Consider the following 18,048-nt stretch of genomic DNA (forward strand, 5'->3'; position numbering starts at 1 on the left):
CTCCTCCCATCTCGGCAGGACCTGAAGGTCGTTAACAGCTACCTGAAGAGCTGCTTCCTCATCTTCCCCAACTACAACCTGGGCCACGGGCTGATGGAAATGGCCTACAATGAATACATCAACGAATACTACGCCAAGATCGGTAAGGCCCTTGCTCAGACATGGGAAGGGGCGGCAAGTCTCTGACCTTACCCACTGGCTGTCCTTGGGACCCAGCGTGGCTGCCGGGCAGGTTTGCATGGTAGAGATAGGAAGTGAGAGCTGATGCAGTCTATGGGGTGGTGGTGGGGAACGGGCAGGTACCATCTGTGATAACGTCAGGCCGGACGGCTGCAAGAGGGCAGTGGAAGGCAGATATGTTAGCTCTAGACTGTTAAAGGCCCTTTTCCTTACAAACTGAGAAAGGGTTACCTCAGGTTAATTAGAGACACCTGAATCCAATTAAGGGCTGCCTGAGACCTTTTAATACCCCTTCTCCAGTGAGAGAAAGGGAGGAGAGAGAGGGAGACACCAGCTGTTACCAGGCTAGTTGCAGCAGGGAAGGAGCTTGTCCAGGAGGAGAGGCGGTGTTCCTTCCCACAGGGGAAGCAGACAAGCCTGAGTGCCAGGTAGGGGAAGGACTGACACCCCAGGACAAACAAGAGGATGACACCCTGTCCCAGCGAGGAGGCAGGGAAAGGTATCACCCATTTGTTTGGGTCTGTGGGACTGTTTCCCTTTTTTGAGTGGGGGAAGGAGCACCCCTTAGGCTTACCCTCAGGCCTATCATGAAGACCCAACCAAGGGAGCACCAAAGGGGAAGGCAAACCCTGCCTGAGTGGGACTGATTACCCCAGGCCCACCATCGCCAGAGGGGAGAAATGCTAAGGCTGGCGAGAGAAAAGAGGTACCTTGCCACACATCTTATTGTTCTGTATTTGTGCAGCACCTAGCACAATCCATGGGGCATGGCTAGGGCTGCTAGCCACGACCACAGTGTAATCACAAGGGCTGCATCGGTTCCGACCGTCTTGCTCACTGTTAGCAACGCGTAGCCCAGAAGAAACTAGCCTAAATTTCCCAACTTAAGCTTTGTCCAGGTTCCACTGAGTGCATCAGAGACGCGGTTTCTATTGTTAGTGATCACTGGACTTTTTGCAATTCACTCTGGGGGAAGCTCTAGCCATTTGTACAGACTTTTTTCCTCTTGTCATTTATTATTTGTATTATTGTGGTACCTAGGAGCCATGTGCAAGGACCAGGACCACGTTGTGCAAGGCGCTGTACAGACATAAAACAAAAATCAGTCCCTGTCCCAAGGAGCTCACTGTCTGACTGGGGTCCCTTTAACTTGGCCCTGGAAACCTCTTTCCACTTTCCAAACTGCTTTCATATTTAATTCCAGAGCTGCTGGCATCTTAGAATCTGCTCCAGAAAGTACCAGAAGTGAAGCAAAATTGAAAGCGAAACCACTGTCACCTTCATTAGAAAGAAAATATGTTTCCATTTCAGAGTCCCACTCCAGTAATGTAATGTGTTTAATTAAAACCTCCTTCTCCCTTTGGTTATCTTCCACCTAGTGGACAAATGTCTGTTCCTAACAGAGAGTCTGCAGCCCTGCATTTGTATCAGGCAGCATTATGAAAATGTTGGCTTTCATTGCTCCTTGGTTTTCCTTGAACTTAGTTGTGGACAGTGTACTAAGGTCTGGGCTTCTCACTGTAGCATTTAGTTATAATGTATCAGGGGCCCGTTTTGCTCAGCATCCTTCATACACAGACCAAGAGCTTAAGATCTAAAGCCCCGACCGTACAAGTACAGTAACTCCTCACTTAACATTGTAGTTACGTTCCTGAAAAATACAACCTTAAGTGAAACGATGTTAAACGAATCCAATTTTCCCATAAGATTTAATGTAACTGCGGGGGGTTAGGTTCCAAGGAAATTTTTGGGGGGCAGACAAAAGGCATTATATACTGTATAGTACTATACTGTACTGTGGGTGGAAGGTGCCCCTGGCTTACCCCACACAGGCACAGCCCGCTGCAGGCAAGGACGCTAGGAAGCACCTGGCGCAGGCTTCCCCCCAGAAGAACAGGTGCCGACTTAGCTCCAGGCCTGCCTCTTCCTATCCCCACTCCACCACTTCTCTGGAGCACAGCACATCCCCGCTCCTCCGCCTCCTTCTCAGAAAGTCCTAAGTGCCACCAAGCAGCTGTTTGGCAGCGGGGGAAGCACTGGGAGGGAGGGGAGGAGGCGGAAAAGAGGAACTTGTGCAATGTTCCCTTGTAAAGTTGCTGCTCTTCCACAGAATCTTACAAGCAGTGGACAGAGCAGGCAGCCAAACGATGTTATAAGGGAGCATTGTACAACTTTAAACGAGCATGTTCCCTAATGGAGCAGCAACGTATCTTCGAAACAATGTTAAGCGGGAGGACGTTAAGTGAGGAGTTACTGTATTTACCCATATGCGTAACTTTACTCCCTGCGAGTGAGTCCATTGACGTCACTGGCGCCACTCGGTGTGCACAGGTAAGCGTGTGTATGCTTCTTCGCAGGATCGGGGCCTCAGAGCTGACAAGCTAGGTATTGTCTGAGATCATTTACAGGGCATTTGTAATGGCCTTCTACCAGGAAATTTCAGCAGTGTAGTCACTGGTGATTTTGTCTGTGAATATTTCCTTCCTTATGCATTATTAGGAGGGCTCCTCTGTTTGCCAGGGTTACTTTGTTTAAGAAGACTTGTCTCTCTGTTAATCTCTTGTATTGGTATCTTGGGAAAAAAATACTGGTGCTCTCAATCCTCATGCTTCAGGGCACATGTTGATCAGGAAGGAATCCCCATCCCTCCAGTACAGTGCATTTGCTGGGGGTTCGTGCCTTCCTCTGAAACACTAGTACTGGTTGCTGTCAGGGACAGGATGCCATACCAGATGGGTGCTTGACCCGGGCGCAGTGTGGTAAGTCCTACGCTCTTATCTTGGTCTGATCTTATCCCTTGTTAATTCTTCGTTTGCCGCCCCCCAGGGCAGTTTGATAAAATGAAATCGCCCTTTGAGTGGGACATTGTGACCCGGGGCCTGGTCGCCATGACGATTGAAGGCTTCGTAGGTTTCTTCATCACCATCATGTGCCAATATAACTTCCTCCGGAAGCCACAGTGAGTGGTGGGGTCAGGGGGGCAATGGGAGGCTCTGTGCAGTGTTCTTCGCATTCTCCCTGAGTGTCAGACATGGCGGCCATAATGCCAGGCTGGATCAGGGGACGTAGTCACAGAACAAGATGGCGCCCCCCGGAGAGCCAGGGGCTATGAATTCATCCCAGTCGGTGGCGGGGGACAGGTTCTGGGGCCTGCCTGGGGTTCAGATAAGCACCCCCACTTCAGAAGCAGAGCATATTACCCCAGTTGCTGGGTCTACAAAGCAGGGCTGAGAGGAGCCTGTCATGTGGCCTCTCTGCCCCTAGATAGCACGTATTCCACCATTGCTTAGTAACCCCCTGCCCATCCAGGAAGAGGCTAGGAGCAGTTTATGGCTCAGCCTGGGTCCAGAGGGACAGATTTGTTCCCAACTGAGTCACTCCTCTGCAGATCAAACTGCCAGCGGGGCCATTAAGTCCTCTGAATCCAGACAGCCCCTTGTGAGGTGGGGGGTACCAACCCCATTTTACAGTGGGGAAACCGAGGCACAGTGGAGGGCGGTGACCAGATACAGTCATCTAGCAAGCTGGAACAGAGGCGGGGTTAGAAATCAGGGGTTCCTGGGCCCTGGCCTTGTGCTCCATTCACTGGACCACGCTGCCTTGTGGAGGCCCCAAGTCCCCTCTGCTGGAAGGAGGAAGGGAGCACAGACCTTGCGGCCTATCTGGCCACGCAGCGCAGCTCCCCTGACCCATCTCCTGCTCCTGCAGGCGGCTGACCGTCTCCAACAAGCCCATTGAGGATGACATCGACGTGGCCAATGAACGGCACCGGGTCCTGCGCGGCGATGCCGACAACGACATGCTCAAGATTGAGAATCTCACCAAGGTAGGGGCAACTCCATCCTTGCCGATGGCCCCCTTTAGCCCGGGACAGGACAAGGCCTCTCCACCCTCTCGCTGGGAATAGACCTGGCACCACCCCCCTTTGTGGGTCGCTGACCCCAGGCCCTCTCGGGCTGAAGCCAGGAGCCTTTGCCACTTGAGCTAAGAGGTTTGGCTGTGTTAGCTCAGAGACATCAACCTCTGTGTGTGATCCTACCCTGTGAGCATGGGGCAGGCAGGCGGGAGATCCCCCAACCAGCACAGGTGGGAGAGGGGCGCTACATCCCAGAACCAAAGGAGAATGGCGCCCGCATGCATGTGACCTTGTGGAGGTCAGGTTTGGAGCCTGGGGCAGGTCTCCAGCTCGTCCAGAGTACAGCTGTTGGCTGGGGGGACCAGTGCATTTGCCCTGTGCCTGCCCTTGGCCTGGGCAGCGCCGGTGTGTCGCGAGCCCAGCGCCTTGCCTTGCAGGGTTCAGATCCCTCCGCGGCCAGGGATCCTAGCCCACCGCAGGCACGGCAGTGAGCTGCCCCTTTGTTCCTGTCGGGTCAGGTGTACAAATCCCGCAAGATTGGGCGCATCCTGGCCGTGGACCGTCTGTGCGTGGGCGTGCGGCCCGGGGAGTGCTTCGGGCTGCTGGGCGTCAACGGGGCAGGGAAGACCACCACCTTCAAGATGCTGACTGGGGACGAGAGCACCACCGGAGGGGAAGCCTTCATCAACGGGCACAGGTACCCACAGACGGGGCGCAGTCAGGTGAGGCTTACGCTGGGTGATGGGCGGTGCACCCGTTCCTGGGAGGGACTGGAGCTCAGCCTGTGGGTAGGCCTCAAGGGGGAGTGTCCAGCCAGCCCTGGGAGGGGCCCTTGGAGCCACTCGCACTGGAGCAAATCCATCCCCCCTGGAACTTTCAGTGACCTTGGCCCGTAGTGTTGCTGTGGGGGAATGCAGGCTGCCCATGGATTTGGTTTTTCCAAAGCAGGAGGCAGTCCAGTAGCAAAGCTCTAGAAAGTGATCACAGATGTAGCCTGCTCTGCTCACATGTCAACCACCCTAGCCAGCCATGTTTTACTGATGGGGAAACTGAGGCACAGAGCCAGGAAGGAACTTGCCCAAAGTCACACAGGAAGCCTGTGGTGGAGCAGGGACTTGAACCCAGATCTCCCAAGTGCTGGGCTAGTGCCCTAACCATTGCAACATCCTTCCTCTCCCTGTAGCATCTTGAAGGAGCTCCTCCAGGTGCAGCAGAGCTTGGGCTATTGTCCGCAGTTTGATGCGCTGTTCGACGAGCTCACGGCACAGGAGCACCTGGAGCTCTACACCCGGCTACGTGGCATCCCCTGGAAGGACGAGGAGAGGGTAAGGCCTTGGGGAGCTCCTGGGGCTTTGCAGAATGAAACCATTTGGGCCGGGCTTCTGCCTTCAGGAAGGGGAGTCAGAGATCATCACACAGGGCCAACTTCCCAGTCCCTCCCAGAGCAGAAAATCCTGGGCACGAGCAGGTCAGAGCTTTCCTCCTCCCCTCGTTCTGTGATCATGCCCTGGGCTGGAGTGTCATAGACATAGAATATCAGGACTGGAAGGGACCTCAGGAGGTCATCTAGTCCAACCCCCTGCTCAAAGCAGGACCAATCCCAAATTTTTACCCCAGATCCTTAAATGGCCCCCTCAGGGATTGAACTCACAACCCTGGGTTTAGCAGGCCAATGCTCAAACCACTGAGCTATCCCTTTCCCCTGTGCTGCCACTCAACCAGCAGGAGCTCTCCCTGCCATGGGCCAGGTCCTGTTGCCCACTCCCCCACCCAGCCCAAGAAGGGCGATGCTGGGCTGGGTACAGAGGGCCCAGCTGCCACAGCCCCTAGACACAGGTCTGAGAGGCTCTGTCTTGATGTTGCTGGGGGTGCTGGTGCCACTGGCTCTGGAAATGCCATTTCATGTCACACCGGGGGAGCCACAGCCCGTGGCACTGCACTGCTGGTACTTCCTGAGGGCTCTCAATGCCAGCACTGGCTGTCTGCCAGTGGCATGGGTCATGGCTACCAAGTACCAGGACTTAATTCAACAGGAGTGTTTGACAGGCCAGAGGCCAATTTATCCCCCTCTTGCCACTGAGCTGCTGTGGGCAGACCAAAGCCTCCATCAGCTCCTGCCCACCGCCCTGGGATAAAAACCTCTCCGGAGTGAGCAGCACGGCTTCCTGCATCCTACCTGGCAACACGCCCACCCCCCTACGGGCAGACGCGCACAGACCCATGTGCGCACAGAACTCCCGTGCGCACCCCAGATGTGTGGTTCTATGGGAGTCCAGCCTGGGCAATGCCCACTCGGCTGGTCCGTGCTGGAGGGCCAGCCCGGAGAGTACCAGCACCTGTGCCTTGTGCGAGGGGCTGGGGACTCCCTGGAGTGATGGCTCTGACTTTCTCTGCAGGGTGGCTTTTGGGCTTGGAAGGAGGGGCCAGTGGGAATGCGGAGGATGGTCCACATCAGCTGATTCTAACACTGTTGAGATTTGGGGCCTAGTGTATCCAGCATATCCCTTTGAACTCCCAAAACCCCCGTGGGCAGCTGCTCCAGCTCCCCACAATAGGCCTGGGCTGCACAAGACAGGGAGCTGTGTGCCCGCGCATCTCCTCGCCCTGTAGCCCCGAACACCTTGGTCCCCGTTTGCACTATGGCCAGGGCCCGTTGCAGTGATAGCTGGGCCCTTGCAGGAGGCAGGCTGTCACCAGCAAGGCCCAGTAACCACAGCCTCCTCGCGCTGTGCCCCCCTCCAGGTGGTGAAGTGGGCGATGAAGAAGCTGGAGCTCACCAAATATGCCGACAAGCCGGCCAGCACCTACAGCGGGGGCAACAAGAGGAAGCTGTCCACGGCCATCGCCCTGATTGGCTTCCCTGCCTTCATCTTCCTGGTGAGCAGCGTGGCGCCAGGCCCTGGCCGGGGGAAGGGATGCGGCTCAGCTCTGTGCCCGGGGGGTCTGGGTGAGCCCAGGAGTGGGCTCTGCTCTTCCATTCGTGTCATAGAATCATAGAATATCAGGGTTGGAAGGGACCGCAGGAGGTCATCTAGTCCAACCCCCTGCCCAAAGCAGGACCAATCCCCAAATAAATCATCCCAGCCAGGGCTTTGTCAAGCCTGACCTTAAAAACTTCTAAGGAAGGAGATTCTACCACCTCCCTAGGTAATGCATTCCAGTGTTTCACCACCCTCCTAGTGAAAAAGTTTTTCCTAAGATCCAACCTAAATCTCCCCCACTGCAACTTGAGACCATTACTCCTTTTCCTGTCATCTTCTACCACTGAGAATAGTCTAGAACCATCCTCTTTGGAACCACCTCTCAGGTAGTTGAAAGCAGCTATCAAATCCCCCCTCATTCTTCTCTTCTGCAGACTAAACAATCCCAGTTCCCTCAGCCTCTCCTCATAAGTCATGTGTTCCAGACCCCTAATCATTTTTGTTGCCCTTCGCTGGACTCTTTCCAATTTTTCCACATCCTTCTTGTAGTGTGGGGCCCAAAACTGGACACAGTACTCCAGATGAGGCCTCACCAATGTCAAATAGAGGGGAACGATCACGTCCCTCAATCTGCTGGCTATGCCCCTACTTATATATCCCAAAATGCCATTGGCCTTCTTGGCAACAAGGGCACACTGTTGACTCATATCCAGCTTCTCATCCACTGTCACCCCTAGGTCCTTTTCCGCAGAACTGCTGCCTAGCCATTCGATCCCTATTCTGTAGCGGTGCATGGGATTCTTCCGTCCTAAGTGCAGGACCCTGCACTTATCCTTGTTGAACCTCATCAGATTTCTTTTGGCCCAATCCTCCAATTTGTCTAGGTCCCTCTGTATCCTATCCCTACCTGCCACCATATCTACCACTCCTCCTAGTTTAGTATCATCCGCAAATTTGCTGAGAGTGCAATCCACACCATCCTCCAGATCATTTATGAAGATATTGAACAAAACCGGCCCCAGGACCGACCCTTGGGGCACTCCACGTGATACCGGCTGCCAACTAGACATGGAGCCATTGATCACTACCCGTTGAGCCTGACAATCTAGCCAACTTTCTACCCACCTTATAGTGCATTCATCCAGCCCATACTTCTTTAACTTGCTGACAAGAATACTGTGGGAGACCATGTCAGAAGCTTTGCTAAAGTCAAGAAACAATACATCCACTGCTTTCCCTTCATCCACAGAATCAGTAATCTCATCATAGAAGGTGATTAGATTAGTCAGGCATGACCTTCCCTTGGTGAATCCATGTTGACTGTTCCTGATCACTTTCCTCTCGTGTAAGTGCTTCAGAATTGATTCCTTGAGGACCTGCTCCATGATTTTTCCGGGGACTGAGGTGAGGCTGACTGGCCTGTAGTTCCCAGGATCCTCCTTCTTCCCCTTTTTAAAGATGGGCACTACATTAGCCTTTTTCCAGTCGTCCGGGACTTCCCCCGATCGCCATGAGTTTTCAAAGATAATGGCCAATGGCTCTGCAATCACATCCGCCAACTCCTTTAGCACTCTCAGATGCAGCGCATCCGTCCCCATGGACTTGTGCACGTCCAGCTTTTCTAAATAGTCCCTAACCACTTCTTTCTCCACAGAGGGCTGGCCACCTACTCCCCATGCTGTGTTGCCCAGCGCAGCAGTCTGGGAGCTGACCTTGTTCGTGAAGACAGAGGCAAAAAAAGCATTGAGTACATTAGCTTTTTCCACATCCTCTGTCACTAGGTTGCCTCCCTCATTCAGTAAGGGGCCCACACTTTCCTTGGCTTTCTTCTTGTTGCCAACATACCTGAAGAAACCCTTCTTGTTACTCTTAACATCTCTTGCTAGCTGCAGCTCCAGGTGCGATTTGGCCCTCTTGATTTCATTCCTACATGCCCGAGCAATATTTTTATACTCTTCCCTGGTCATTTGTCCAATCTTCCACTTCTTGTAAGCTTCTTTTTTATGTTTAAGATCCGCAAGGATTTCACTGTTAAGCCAAGCTGGTCGCCTACCATATTTACTATTCTTTCGACACATCGGGATGGTTTGTCCCTGTAACCTCAATAGGGATTCTTTGAAATACAGCCAGCTCTCCTGGACTCCTTTCCCCCTCATGTTATTCCCCCAGGGGATCCTACCCATCAGTTCCCTGAGGGAGTCGAAGTCTGCTTTCCTGAAGTCCAGGGTCCATATTCTGCTGCTCTCCTTTCTTCCCTGTGTCAGGATCCTGAACTCGACCAACTCATGGTCACTGCCTCCCAGATTCCCATCCACTTTTGCTTCCCCTACTAATTCTTCCCGGTTTGTGAGCATTAGGTCAAGAAGAGCTCTGCCCCTAGTTGGTTCCTCCAGTACTTGCACCAGGAAATTGTCCCCTACATTTTCCAAAAACTTCCTGGATTGTCTGTGCACCGCTGTAGTGCTCTCCCAGCAGATATCAGGATGGTTAAAGTCGCCCATGAGAACCAGGGCGTGTGATCTAGTGGCTTCTGCGAGTTGCCGGAAGAAAGCCTCGTCCACCTCATCCCCCTGGTCCGGTGGTCTATAGCAGACTCCCACCACTACATCACTCTTGTTGCTCACACTTCTAAACTTAATCCAGAGACACTCAGGTTTTTCTGCAGTTTCATACCGGAGCTCTGAGCTCTCCTGCGCCCTAGGCCAGTGCTGGGGTGTGAGCTGGGACGGGGGTGCCCTGACTGCGGGGTGGGTCTGCACTACACACCCTAACCCATCATGAGGCCAGAATGGGGAGCAGACAGGAGCCGTGTGCAGCAGGGCTGAGGGGCAGCCATCGAGATGGAAGCAGGAGAAGGAGACAGTGGCTGGGACAGCGTGATCCTGCTCCAGGACTGGGGCTCCTGGGTGCTACTGTAATACACCTGATGCATCAGTGGTTCTCAACCAGGGGTCCGAGGCTCCCTAGCGGGCCACGAGCAGGTTTCGGGGGGGTCACCAAGCAGGGCCAGCTGGGGCCCAAGGAGAAAGCCGAAGCCCCGCCATACGGGGTTGAAGCCCCAGCACCGAGGGCTGAAGCCGAAGCCTGAGCAATGTCACTTGGTGGGGAGCCCTGTGGCCTGGGGCCCCAGGCAATTGCCCTGCTGGCTACCCCCTAACGCCGGCCTTGGCTTTGATATGGAGAACACCAGTGATGGTGGCACGGGGGGGCCGTGGAGTTTTTATAGCACGTGGGGGCTCAGAAAGAAAAAGGTTGAGGACCCCTGTGACCTTCGAATCCTAGACTCTCAGGGTTGGAAGGGACCTCAGGAGGTATCTAGTCCAACCCCTGCTCAAAGCAGGACCAACAGGATAATGCATAAAGGGCGAGGGGAGGTGGCAGTGCGAGGGGGGAGGGAGGAGGAAAGGCTGCGCTCAGGGCAGGAGGCCAGGGCGGGTGACCTCAGCCTCTCTTCCCTCTGGAAGGACGAGCCCACGACAGGCATGGACCCCAAGGCCCGGCGCTTCCTGTGGAACCTCATCCTGGACATCATCAAAACGGGCCGCTCCGTGGTGCTGACGTCCCACAGGTCAGTGAGGCCTCGGGCAGCCAGCCTGAGATGTGACAGCTCCCTCCTGTCTACCCTACCCCACCCTGGCATGTGGGAACCAGCACGGGAGAGCTCTCCATGGAGCAGGGCGGCCCGGCCTAGCTGGATGCACGCAGTGGGGAAAGAGAAGGGGCAACAGTGCCCAAGGAGAAGACACGGTTCCCTACACCCACAGCCCTGTAGCACAGCCACCATGGCAGGGAAGCCATCAGGGCCCCAAAAGAGCCCAGGTCCCATTCACATCTGAGGTGTCCCCTTCTGGACCGATAGCACCCCAGGGCCCTGCCACGCAGCACCCCACGGGCACCCTCTGGCTAGCACAGCCTGACTCTTGTGCAGACCATACAAGTGGCTCAGCCCCTGGGACGCGTGAACCCAAAGAGCAGGAACCTGCGCCCTGCACAACCAGGCTGGGCTGCCCCTGCTCATCTCCAGCCTCATCTCCCACAGCATGGAGGAGTGCGAGGCGCTCTGCACCCGGCTGGCCATCATGGTGAACGGGCGGCTCAAGTGTCTCGGTAGCATCCAGCACCTGAAAAACAGGTAAGAGATTCCTGCCCCGGCAAGAGAGGGGCCTGTGAGGAGAGCACCCGAACGGCACCCATGCCCCTGGGGACAGCCCCATCCATCTGCAGAGAGGCCTGCGAGGAGAGTACCTGCCTGGCCCCCATGCCCCGGGCAGAGCCCCCCCGGAGAGGAGGCTGGGAAATGCTGCCGTGGTATCAGGGTGTGGTAGTCATGGCACAGCGTCCATCGCCAGTGTCACTGTAAATTATAAATCATAGAATCGTAGGACTGGAAGGGACCTCGAGAGGTCATCTAGTCCGGTCCCCTGCACTCATGGCAGGACTATGTAATAACTAGTCCATCCCTGACAGGTATTTGTCTAACCTGCTCTTAAACACCTCCAATGACAGAGACTTTACAACCTCCCTTGACAATTTATTCCAGTGCTTAACCACCCGACTGTTAGGAAGTTTTTCCTAATGTCCAACCTAAACCGCCCTTGCTGCAATTTAAGCCCATTGCTTCTTGTCCTACCCTCAGAGGTTAAGGAGAACGTTTCTGTAGCCTCAGGATTTCTGGCCTCATCCATACCAGCAGCTCCCCGGCTGGCACGCTCTGTGCCTGTCCCCGGGGTGAGGAAGGCTCCCCCTCTCCTTATGGGTGACAGGCACTTGAGTGCAGCTGCGGGGAGCAAAGACATGGGGATGTGGGCTGAGCAGCGCAGCCAGAGGCTGGAATTCTGCCCCGTTGGTCCCACGCGGCCCAGGGGTGACAATCTGCCAACTTGCTGCCACACGCAGCGCCCTGGTTCTTGCTCCCAAGCCTGCATTGACGTAGGGACAGCATGGTTGGCTCCCAGAGAGGAAGGCCAGGCTGGATGACATCCTGGCTAGAGCTTGCCAGTCAAGGAGTTGCAGGGATAACTTCCTCGGGGCAAATGCTCCTCCCTGGCACTGATTTGTGCCCTGCTGTGCGGGGCGGGGGTTTGGGCTGCAGCTGGGCCTCTCGGGGGATGTGGATTCACATGGCGTCTTTGGCCCTGCCCAGGTTTGGAGATGGCTACATGATCACGGTGCGGACCAAGTCCAGCCTCAGTGTCAAGGAGGTGGTGCGGTTCTTCAACAGGAACTTCCCCGAGGCCATCCTCAAGGTAAGGCCGCCCCCACAGCGCTCCCTCCCCGGATCAGGGCCCAGGAGACAGCCTGCCTGGAGCCCCAGCAGTCCCCTGGCTTCCTGTACGGATTCCTCTCTCCCTCCCTCTGCAGGCGTGAAGGGTGGGGGCTGGGTGTTACCTACCAGGGTCGTCTCCGGACTCGCAGCGTGTGCAATGAGGCCAGCCGGGAGCCTCGGTGCTCAGCAGTAGGGGCAGCATTAGGGCCAGGGTATCATCATAATGACCCTTCCCCTCCCTCCATGGCTGGATCCCACAGCACTTCAATGAATTCAGCCCCCAGGAGGTCATCTGGCAGCATTATCCTCATTGCCCGGGTGGAAAGCTGAGGCCTGGCATGGCGGAAGTGGTCACACAGTATGCCTGGTGGCAGACAGGACTAGCAAGGGGTCTTGTGCTTTCACCACAAGTGTTGCACCGTCTGGTGCTTTATGGAGGGGTCAGAGATGGGATGCAGCACACTGCCCCCCACCCCCACTGTCCCTGAGCCCAAACTGTCCCAGCGCAAAGGGGGGCAGGGTAGAGTTACTCCTTTACACCACCCTGGGCTGACAACAAACATCCCCAGCTGCTCCCCCAGTGAGCAGGCAGTCACACCTTTACCCTCCCCAAGGACTCCTGCCCCACAATCAGACCCACGGCCAGTGGGTCACCACAAAACGCGTGGCCGAGTCCAAGAGGAAGAGATGGACTGGCCAGGGAGGCCCAGGAGCTGCCCCTGGGTGCCTGCCTGCCAAGTCCTGGAGTAAATACAGCAGGATGGGGTCATTGGGGCTTCCAAGCATTTGACTGGGTTCCCCCCTCAGCCCTCTGAACACTGGGAGTGTCTCTTGCCACTGGCAGGAGCCGTGGGGCAGTGCTGGGCCTCACATGGGGGACCCCGGCTCTCGCTTCACAGTGGGACTGGAGCGGGGGCAGGGGGCAGGCGGAGAAGCTGGCCAGTGCCTCGTCCTGCCCCCTTGGTGGCGAGCCTGACGCCTGTCCCACTCCCACAGGAGCGACACCACACCAAGGTGCAGTACCAGCTCAAGTCTGAGCAGATCTCGCTGGCCCAGGTCTTCAGCAAGATGGAGCAGGTGGTGGACGTGCTGGGCATCGAGGATTACTCCGTCAGCCAGACCACACTTGATAATGTTAGTCCCGGGGGCAAGGGGCAGCCCGGGCGGGGCCGGCACATGCCCCATCTGGACAGGGGTTCTTGGGAAGGGCTGTTAGTGCAGCACAGTTGCAGCCTGCTCTGGGGCCACCCATTGTAAGTGCAGGAATGCGCTAGCTACAGCCAGTTCATTGTCCAGCACCAGCCTCCATTGGGCATTTCACCCTGGTGGGCCCTTCCGTGGCCCCAGACCACAGCTGCACTGCTGTCTGTGAGCATGTTGGGTGCATGTGGCCGCACCCATGTGTGGAAGCCTCCCAAGGTCCCGGTGCTGGGGCTGATCTCCACTGGAGCTGGGGGTCGCAGTGCAGAGCCCCAGGTGATTGACTCCATTCCCACAGGGTGTGCACACAGGCTGGAGGGTGGGACCGAAAACCACCCCCCTTTGGTGGGTGGGGCGTGGGATCTCCTGAGCCCCATCTAGAGACCGGCACTTTCACCTTTGCTCTCCCAGGTGTTTGTGAATTTTGCCAAGAAACAAAGTGACAACCTGGAGCAGCAGGAGACCAGCCCCAACTGCTCGATCCAGTCACCGCTGGAGCACATCCTGAGCCTGCTGCGGCCCCGCGCCGCCCCCACCGAGCTGCGGGCCCTGGTGGTGGAGGAGCCCGAGGACCTGGAGACAGATGACGAGGGCTTGATCAGCTTTGAGGAGGAGAGGGTGAGCGGGACCCTGGAACATCTGCAGCTCCTGTCCCCAGACATCCCGCGGAGCTTTCCCAGGGCAGAGCACTGCCCTCTCTTACATGTGCCTGCGCAGGGGAGGGTGAACGCTGAGCTCTCGGGCATGACGGGGAGTCCCTGGGCATTGCCCTGCTCTGGGGAATAGGGAAGAAGCAAAGACCCCAAAGTGGATTTTGCCGGCCAGTCCCAGAACAAAGTTTGGCCCAGACTCTGCTGCCCGTTGCACCACACAGAACCTGTCGAGACTCCACTGCAGCCGAGGGGCTGCCCTGGCAGGATCGGGGTCAGAACCCAGCCCTCGGGCTGCAGGAATCTGCTCAGGCTGCCTCTGCTGTCTAAGTCCCACTCCCTGACAAGGGGTGATGCCCCTTGTGCCCTGCTTGCGGCTCCCAGGGAGACGCCCATTCCCCAGCCCCTGAGCTCTCCTGTCTGGCTTCTCCTCTGGGCCTGCAGGGGGGATGGTCCCAGAAGCTCTCCAGGAGAGCAGCTGGGTCTCAGTGCCTGGGGCTGGCCCGGCTGAGGGATGCTGGGCTTGGTGGAACCAGAGCAGTACTCCCAGAGCCTAATTCCCTGCTGGGTGGGTGGGGGTGTCTCGCTTTCACCAGCAGGGCCTGGGGGGGTTGCAGACCCTGCACAGATCAGAACCACTGAGGCCCCCTGAGGACGGCTGCTGTCATGTGACCCCCTGCCGCTCTTCTCTCCGCAGGCTCAGCTCTCCTTCAACACGGACACTCTCTGCTGAGGAGCCGGGGGGAGCGAACTCCCCAGCCTAGGAGCCGGCGACTCCCCCTTGCCCCAGTGCCCTGCCCCTCCCCGCCCTCCACTGAGTGGCAGTCATCCAGCATTAGCGAGACGGGTGGCCATCTCCACCCTCTGTCGGCAAGGCTGTTAGACGCCTGGATCCTCCAGCCCGAACCAGAGGCTGCCATGGGGCTGCCGCGGCAAGGCCCAGAGAGACTTGAGGGCAGAGCACTGGCCTGGATGGACACAGGAGGCTTCTCCCCACTGGCCGGGCCCACAGCTAGGGGACCCTCGCCTTGCCTGGAGCAGCTGTTTTCCCTGCGGCAGCTGTGGGGCTGCTTGCAGTGGCAGAGGGGAGAAGGGCGGGTTGCCTGAGGGTTGCAGGAAGGTAGCAAAGAAGGAAGGAGTAAATGTACAGAGCAGACTGCGTGCGGCCACCGCTTCCTTTGATCCTTTCCGGAGGGACGCGAGAGGAGCCGCACCCTGCGGAGCGCGGCCAGGGCTGGCGGTTTGCTTCCCCTGGCCCGCAAAGGGCTCACCGTCTGGCTGCGCCTCCGGGGCGGATTCCACGCGGTTACCTGGTGCTGCCCCCAGAGGCAGGAGTGGGTGGCTCAGCCACAGAGATGGAAGATTTATTTTTTTAATGATGTGACAGATGGCTCGGCGCAGCAACGCCGGGAGCTGGGCTTTGCTTCCCTTGGGTGTCTGGCTCACGTGGGTTTTTAAAACATGGGGCAGCTGCCGTGAAATGCGGGCTTGGAGCAGGGCTGAGGGGGAGGGCTTTCCCTGCTGCCCAAAGCAGTGCTGTCAGAAACTGGCTGTCTCCCGCCAGGCTGCCGGGGTGCCGAGAGACACCGCAAGCGACTCCCAGCCACGGCTGAGCAATCTCAGGGCTTTGAAGGCTGCTCACACTTGGCAATGCGTCTGTGTACGAGCCCGCACTCGGCTCCCAGGCCCTGGCTGCCTGAGGGTGAGACTGCGTTCTGGCAGCAGGGCCGGGACTGCGGGGGCAGGCAGGAGCCACGCATCAAGCTGCTTTCACCACCAGCCCATCCTCAAGAGCTCCGGCCCGCGGAGATCCACGCTTTGAGGTTCAGGCCTGTCTCTAAAGCAAACTGTGCAGAGGCAGCAGCCCCCCTTTCATTGGCCCCCCACCAACCACCCGGTCAATCTGCTACCCCTTCCCCGTCCAGGGGGCGGCAGGACCCCAGATCTGCTTTCTTCATCAGCAGGGAGCCATTCTGCAACAAGGCCAGCTTGAGTTTTTCTCCAGCCGCCCCTTTGCTATAGAAGGCAACCACCATGCCAGCCGACTCTCAGATGAACGGCCAGCCCCTGCGCACCCTCCCCCAGGCTAACCCAGCCCCTGTTCTGGCTTGGGTGGGTACTCACATGAGTTTTAATCAGACCTGTCCCCAGAACAAGGGCACAGAGAGCCCCTGCGGGGGCAGCCAGGGCAGAGTAGACTCACAGGGCACTGCATTCTCTGGCCTGATCTCTGACACACACACCCCTTTATTTTAAATTAGGGAGAAAAAAATCCTGGAATAATTTGTAGTTAAGAAGATGGAGGCTGGGGGCTGCCAGAGCAGGATGGAGCCTGTCACCTCCAGGGAGCCAGTTCAGGTTGAAGGGGTAACCCTGGGAACACCTTCATGTAGCAGCATTAGGGTTTCCATTCCAGTGGGGTGTGGCCATTGTGGGGAGTGGAGGGCGATATTACTTGTCCAGCATCCCCCGCCCGCTGGAGCAGGCCAGCCCTCCCATGCACAGGGTCCAGTGGAGTGCATGGAGGCGGCTGACCTGCCTTCCTGGTCAACTGGGGCATCCCAGTGCCAGCCTGATGCGGCCTTGAGTTCCCAGCCAGAACACTCGGCTGCCCCCAGCTGCATGGGGGCCTGGAGGGGAGCCTGGGACAGGAGACTGGGCAGCCCCCAAGGCGTCTTGCCACGAGAGGCACAAGGCAGCATGGTCGGGCCCAGGGGTGTATCTGGGCCTGGATTGGCTAGAGGCCTCCTGAATCGCTGGGCCAAAGGTCCATCCTCTCCACGGAGCTGTGGCCCTGTCTGGCAGCATAGGAGGGAGCGGAGGCTGAAGGGAGACTGGATGTGATCTCGCCAAGGGGAGATGGCCCCTGAGGGATGCCAGGGATCCAGGTGGGCCAAGGGCTGTGGAGGACCCCCTCGAACATTGGAGCACAAGCAAAGCCCCCCCTCCAGCCTGGTGTGATTCTGTTTGAGGCCAGGTATGTGCTGCTTGGTTTCCTGGCCATGGAGTGGCCCCTGCCCCACCTGGGCTCTGGATCCCTGCAGCCTTCACTCTGCCATCATTAACCCCGTACCCCTGCTGGGCCTGCCTGCGGTTTGTCCTTGCTTGAGCTGCTGTGGCCCTGGGAGCCCACACAGCAGCTAGTTCCTGCGCGAAGTGTCCGGTGTCAGAGACGTCTCATGCCCCAGGGTTCTGCTGAAAGAACGGGGTCACTGGGCACTGGCTGCGTGGCATCCTGGCATTGCATTAACAGGGTTGCCGTCAGGATGCACCTTTCCTTTTATTTCCTGACCTGGTGGTGTTTATAATAATTTATAAAACCCATGTCCTGAGCTGCCCCAGCAGACACACCGGTATGTTTTTGGAGGGTTGCTCAGGAGGGCTGCACTCAGGTCTTTGGGTTTGAAGCTGTGAATCATATTGGTTTTCCTTTAGCGGCAGGGCATCAGGAAGGTTGTGGGTGTGAGGCAGCCAAGGCCCCTGCCCGCGGGCAATGGACCATTATTTTAACTTTAAAATCTGCAATAAAATCGAGGGTTGCTCACTTGGGCTGGCAGCCTGGCCTGAGACTGGGTAGGCAGGGGAGCAATGTATGTAACATGTTGCGGGGGGGGGGGGGGGCAGGGGGAGTTGAGGCGAGGGCATGGCTGGGAGAAGGGAAGTCACACCTGTTTTCCCAGCCCCTAGAGCTTCCCTTGCGAAATACCTTCCATGGAGGAAGCCGAGGTCTCCATGCTGGGAGCATCCTTGAGCCACTCTGCTCCCTTAATACTGGCTTCTCCCCTTCAGCGTCAGGTAGAGGGCTTGCCTGACGTGGCAGGAGTGCCAGCGCTGCCCAGCACCTTGTAACAGACTCAGTCGATGTCCCTCCTTTCTGCAGAGGAGCCCGCACACTGGTTTGGCTTGAACTGACTCCCCGGAGCCAGGGCTGATCTCGGCATGGCTCAGCCCTGGCATCACCGCCCGGGGGATTTC

At 57.2% G+C, this 18,048-nt stretch overlaps 1 protein-coding gene across 3 annotated transcripts in view; it reads left to right on the forward strand.

Annotated features, from left to right (window-relative positions):
* Positions 1 to 17,652, forward strand: part of ABCA2 (ATP binding cassette subfamily A member 2) — a 135,858-nt gene extending 118,206 nt beyond the window's left edge. For all 3 annotated transcript variants that reach the window (XM_074974066.1, XM_074974067.1, XM_074974068.1), the window contains exons 38-49: positions 19 to 142; positions 3,007 to 3,139; positions 3,889 to 4,006; positions 4,555 to 4,733; positions 5,220 to 5,361; positions 6,779 to 6,913; positions 10,422 to 10,525; positions 10,997 to 11,089; positions 12,101 to 12,203; positions 13,220 to 13,357; positions 13,835 to 14,041; positions 14,771 to 17,652. In XM_074974066.1, the coding sequence (XP_074830167.1) occupies positions 19 to 142; positions 3,007 to 3,139; positions 3,889 to 4,006; positions 4,555 to 4,733; positions 5,220 to 5,361; positions 6,779 to 6,913; positions 10,422 to 10,525; positions 10,997 to 11,089; positions 12,101 to 12,203; positions 13,220 to 13,357; positions 13,835 to 14,041; positions 14,771 to 14,806 (1,512 nt within the window). In that variant the 3' untranslated portion in view covers positions 14,807 to 17,652. The remainder of the gene's footprint in view (positions 1 to 18; positions 143 to 3,006; positions 3,140 to 3,888; positions 4,007 to 4,554; positions 4,734 to 5,219; positions 5,362 to 6,778; positions 6,914 to 10,421; positions 10,526 to 10,996; positions 11,090 to 12,100; positions 12,204 to 13,219; positions 13,358 to 13,834; positions 14,042 to 14,770) is intronic.
* Positions 17,653 to 18,048: the final 396 nt, after the last annotated feature.

Source organism: Natator depressus, chromosome 16, assembly GCF_965152275.1.
Source record: "Natator depressus isolate rNatDep1 chromosome 16, rNatDep2.hap1, whole genome shotgun sequence".
NCBI lineage: Eukaryota > Metazoa > Chordata > Testudines > Cheloniidae > Natator > Natator depressus.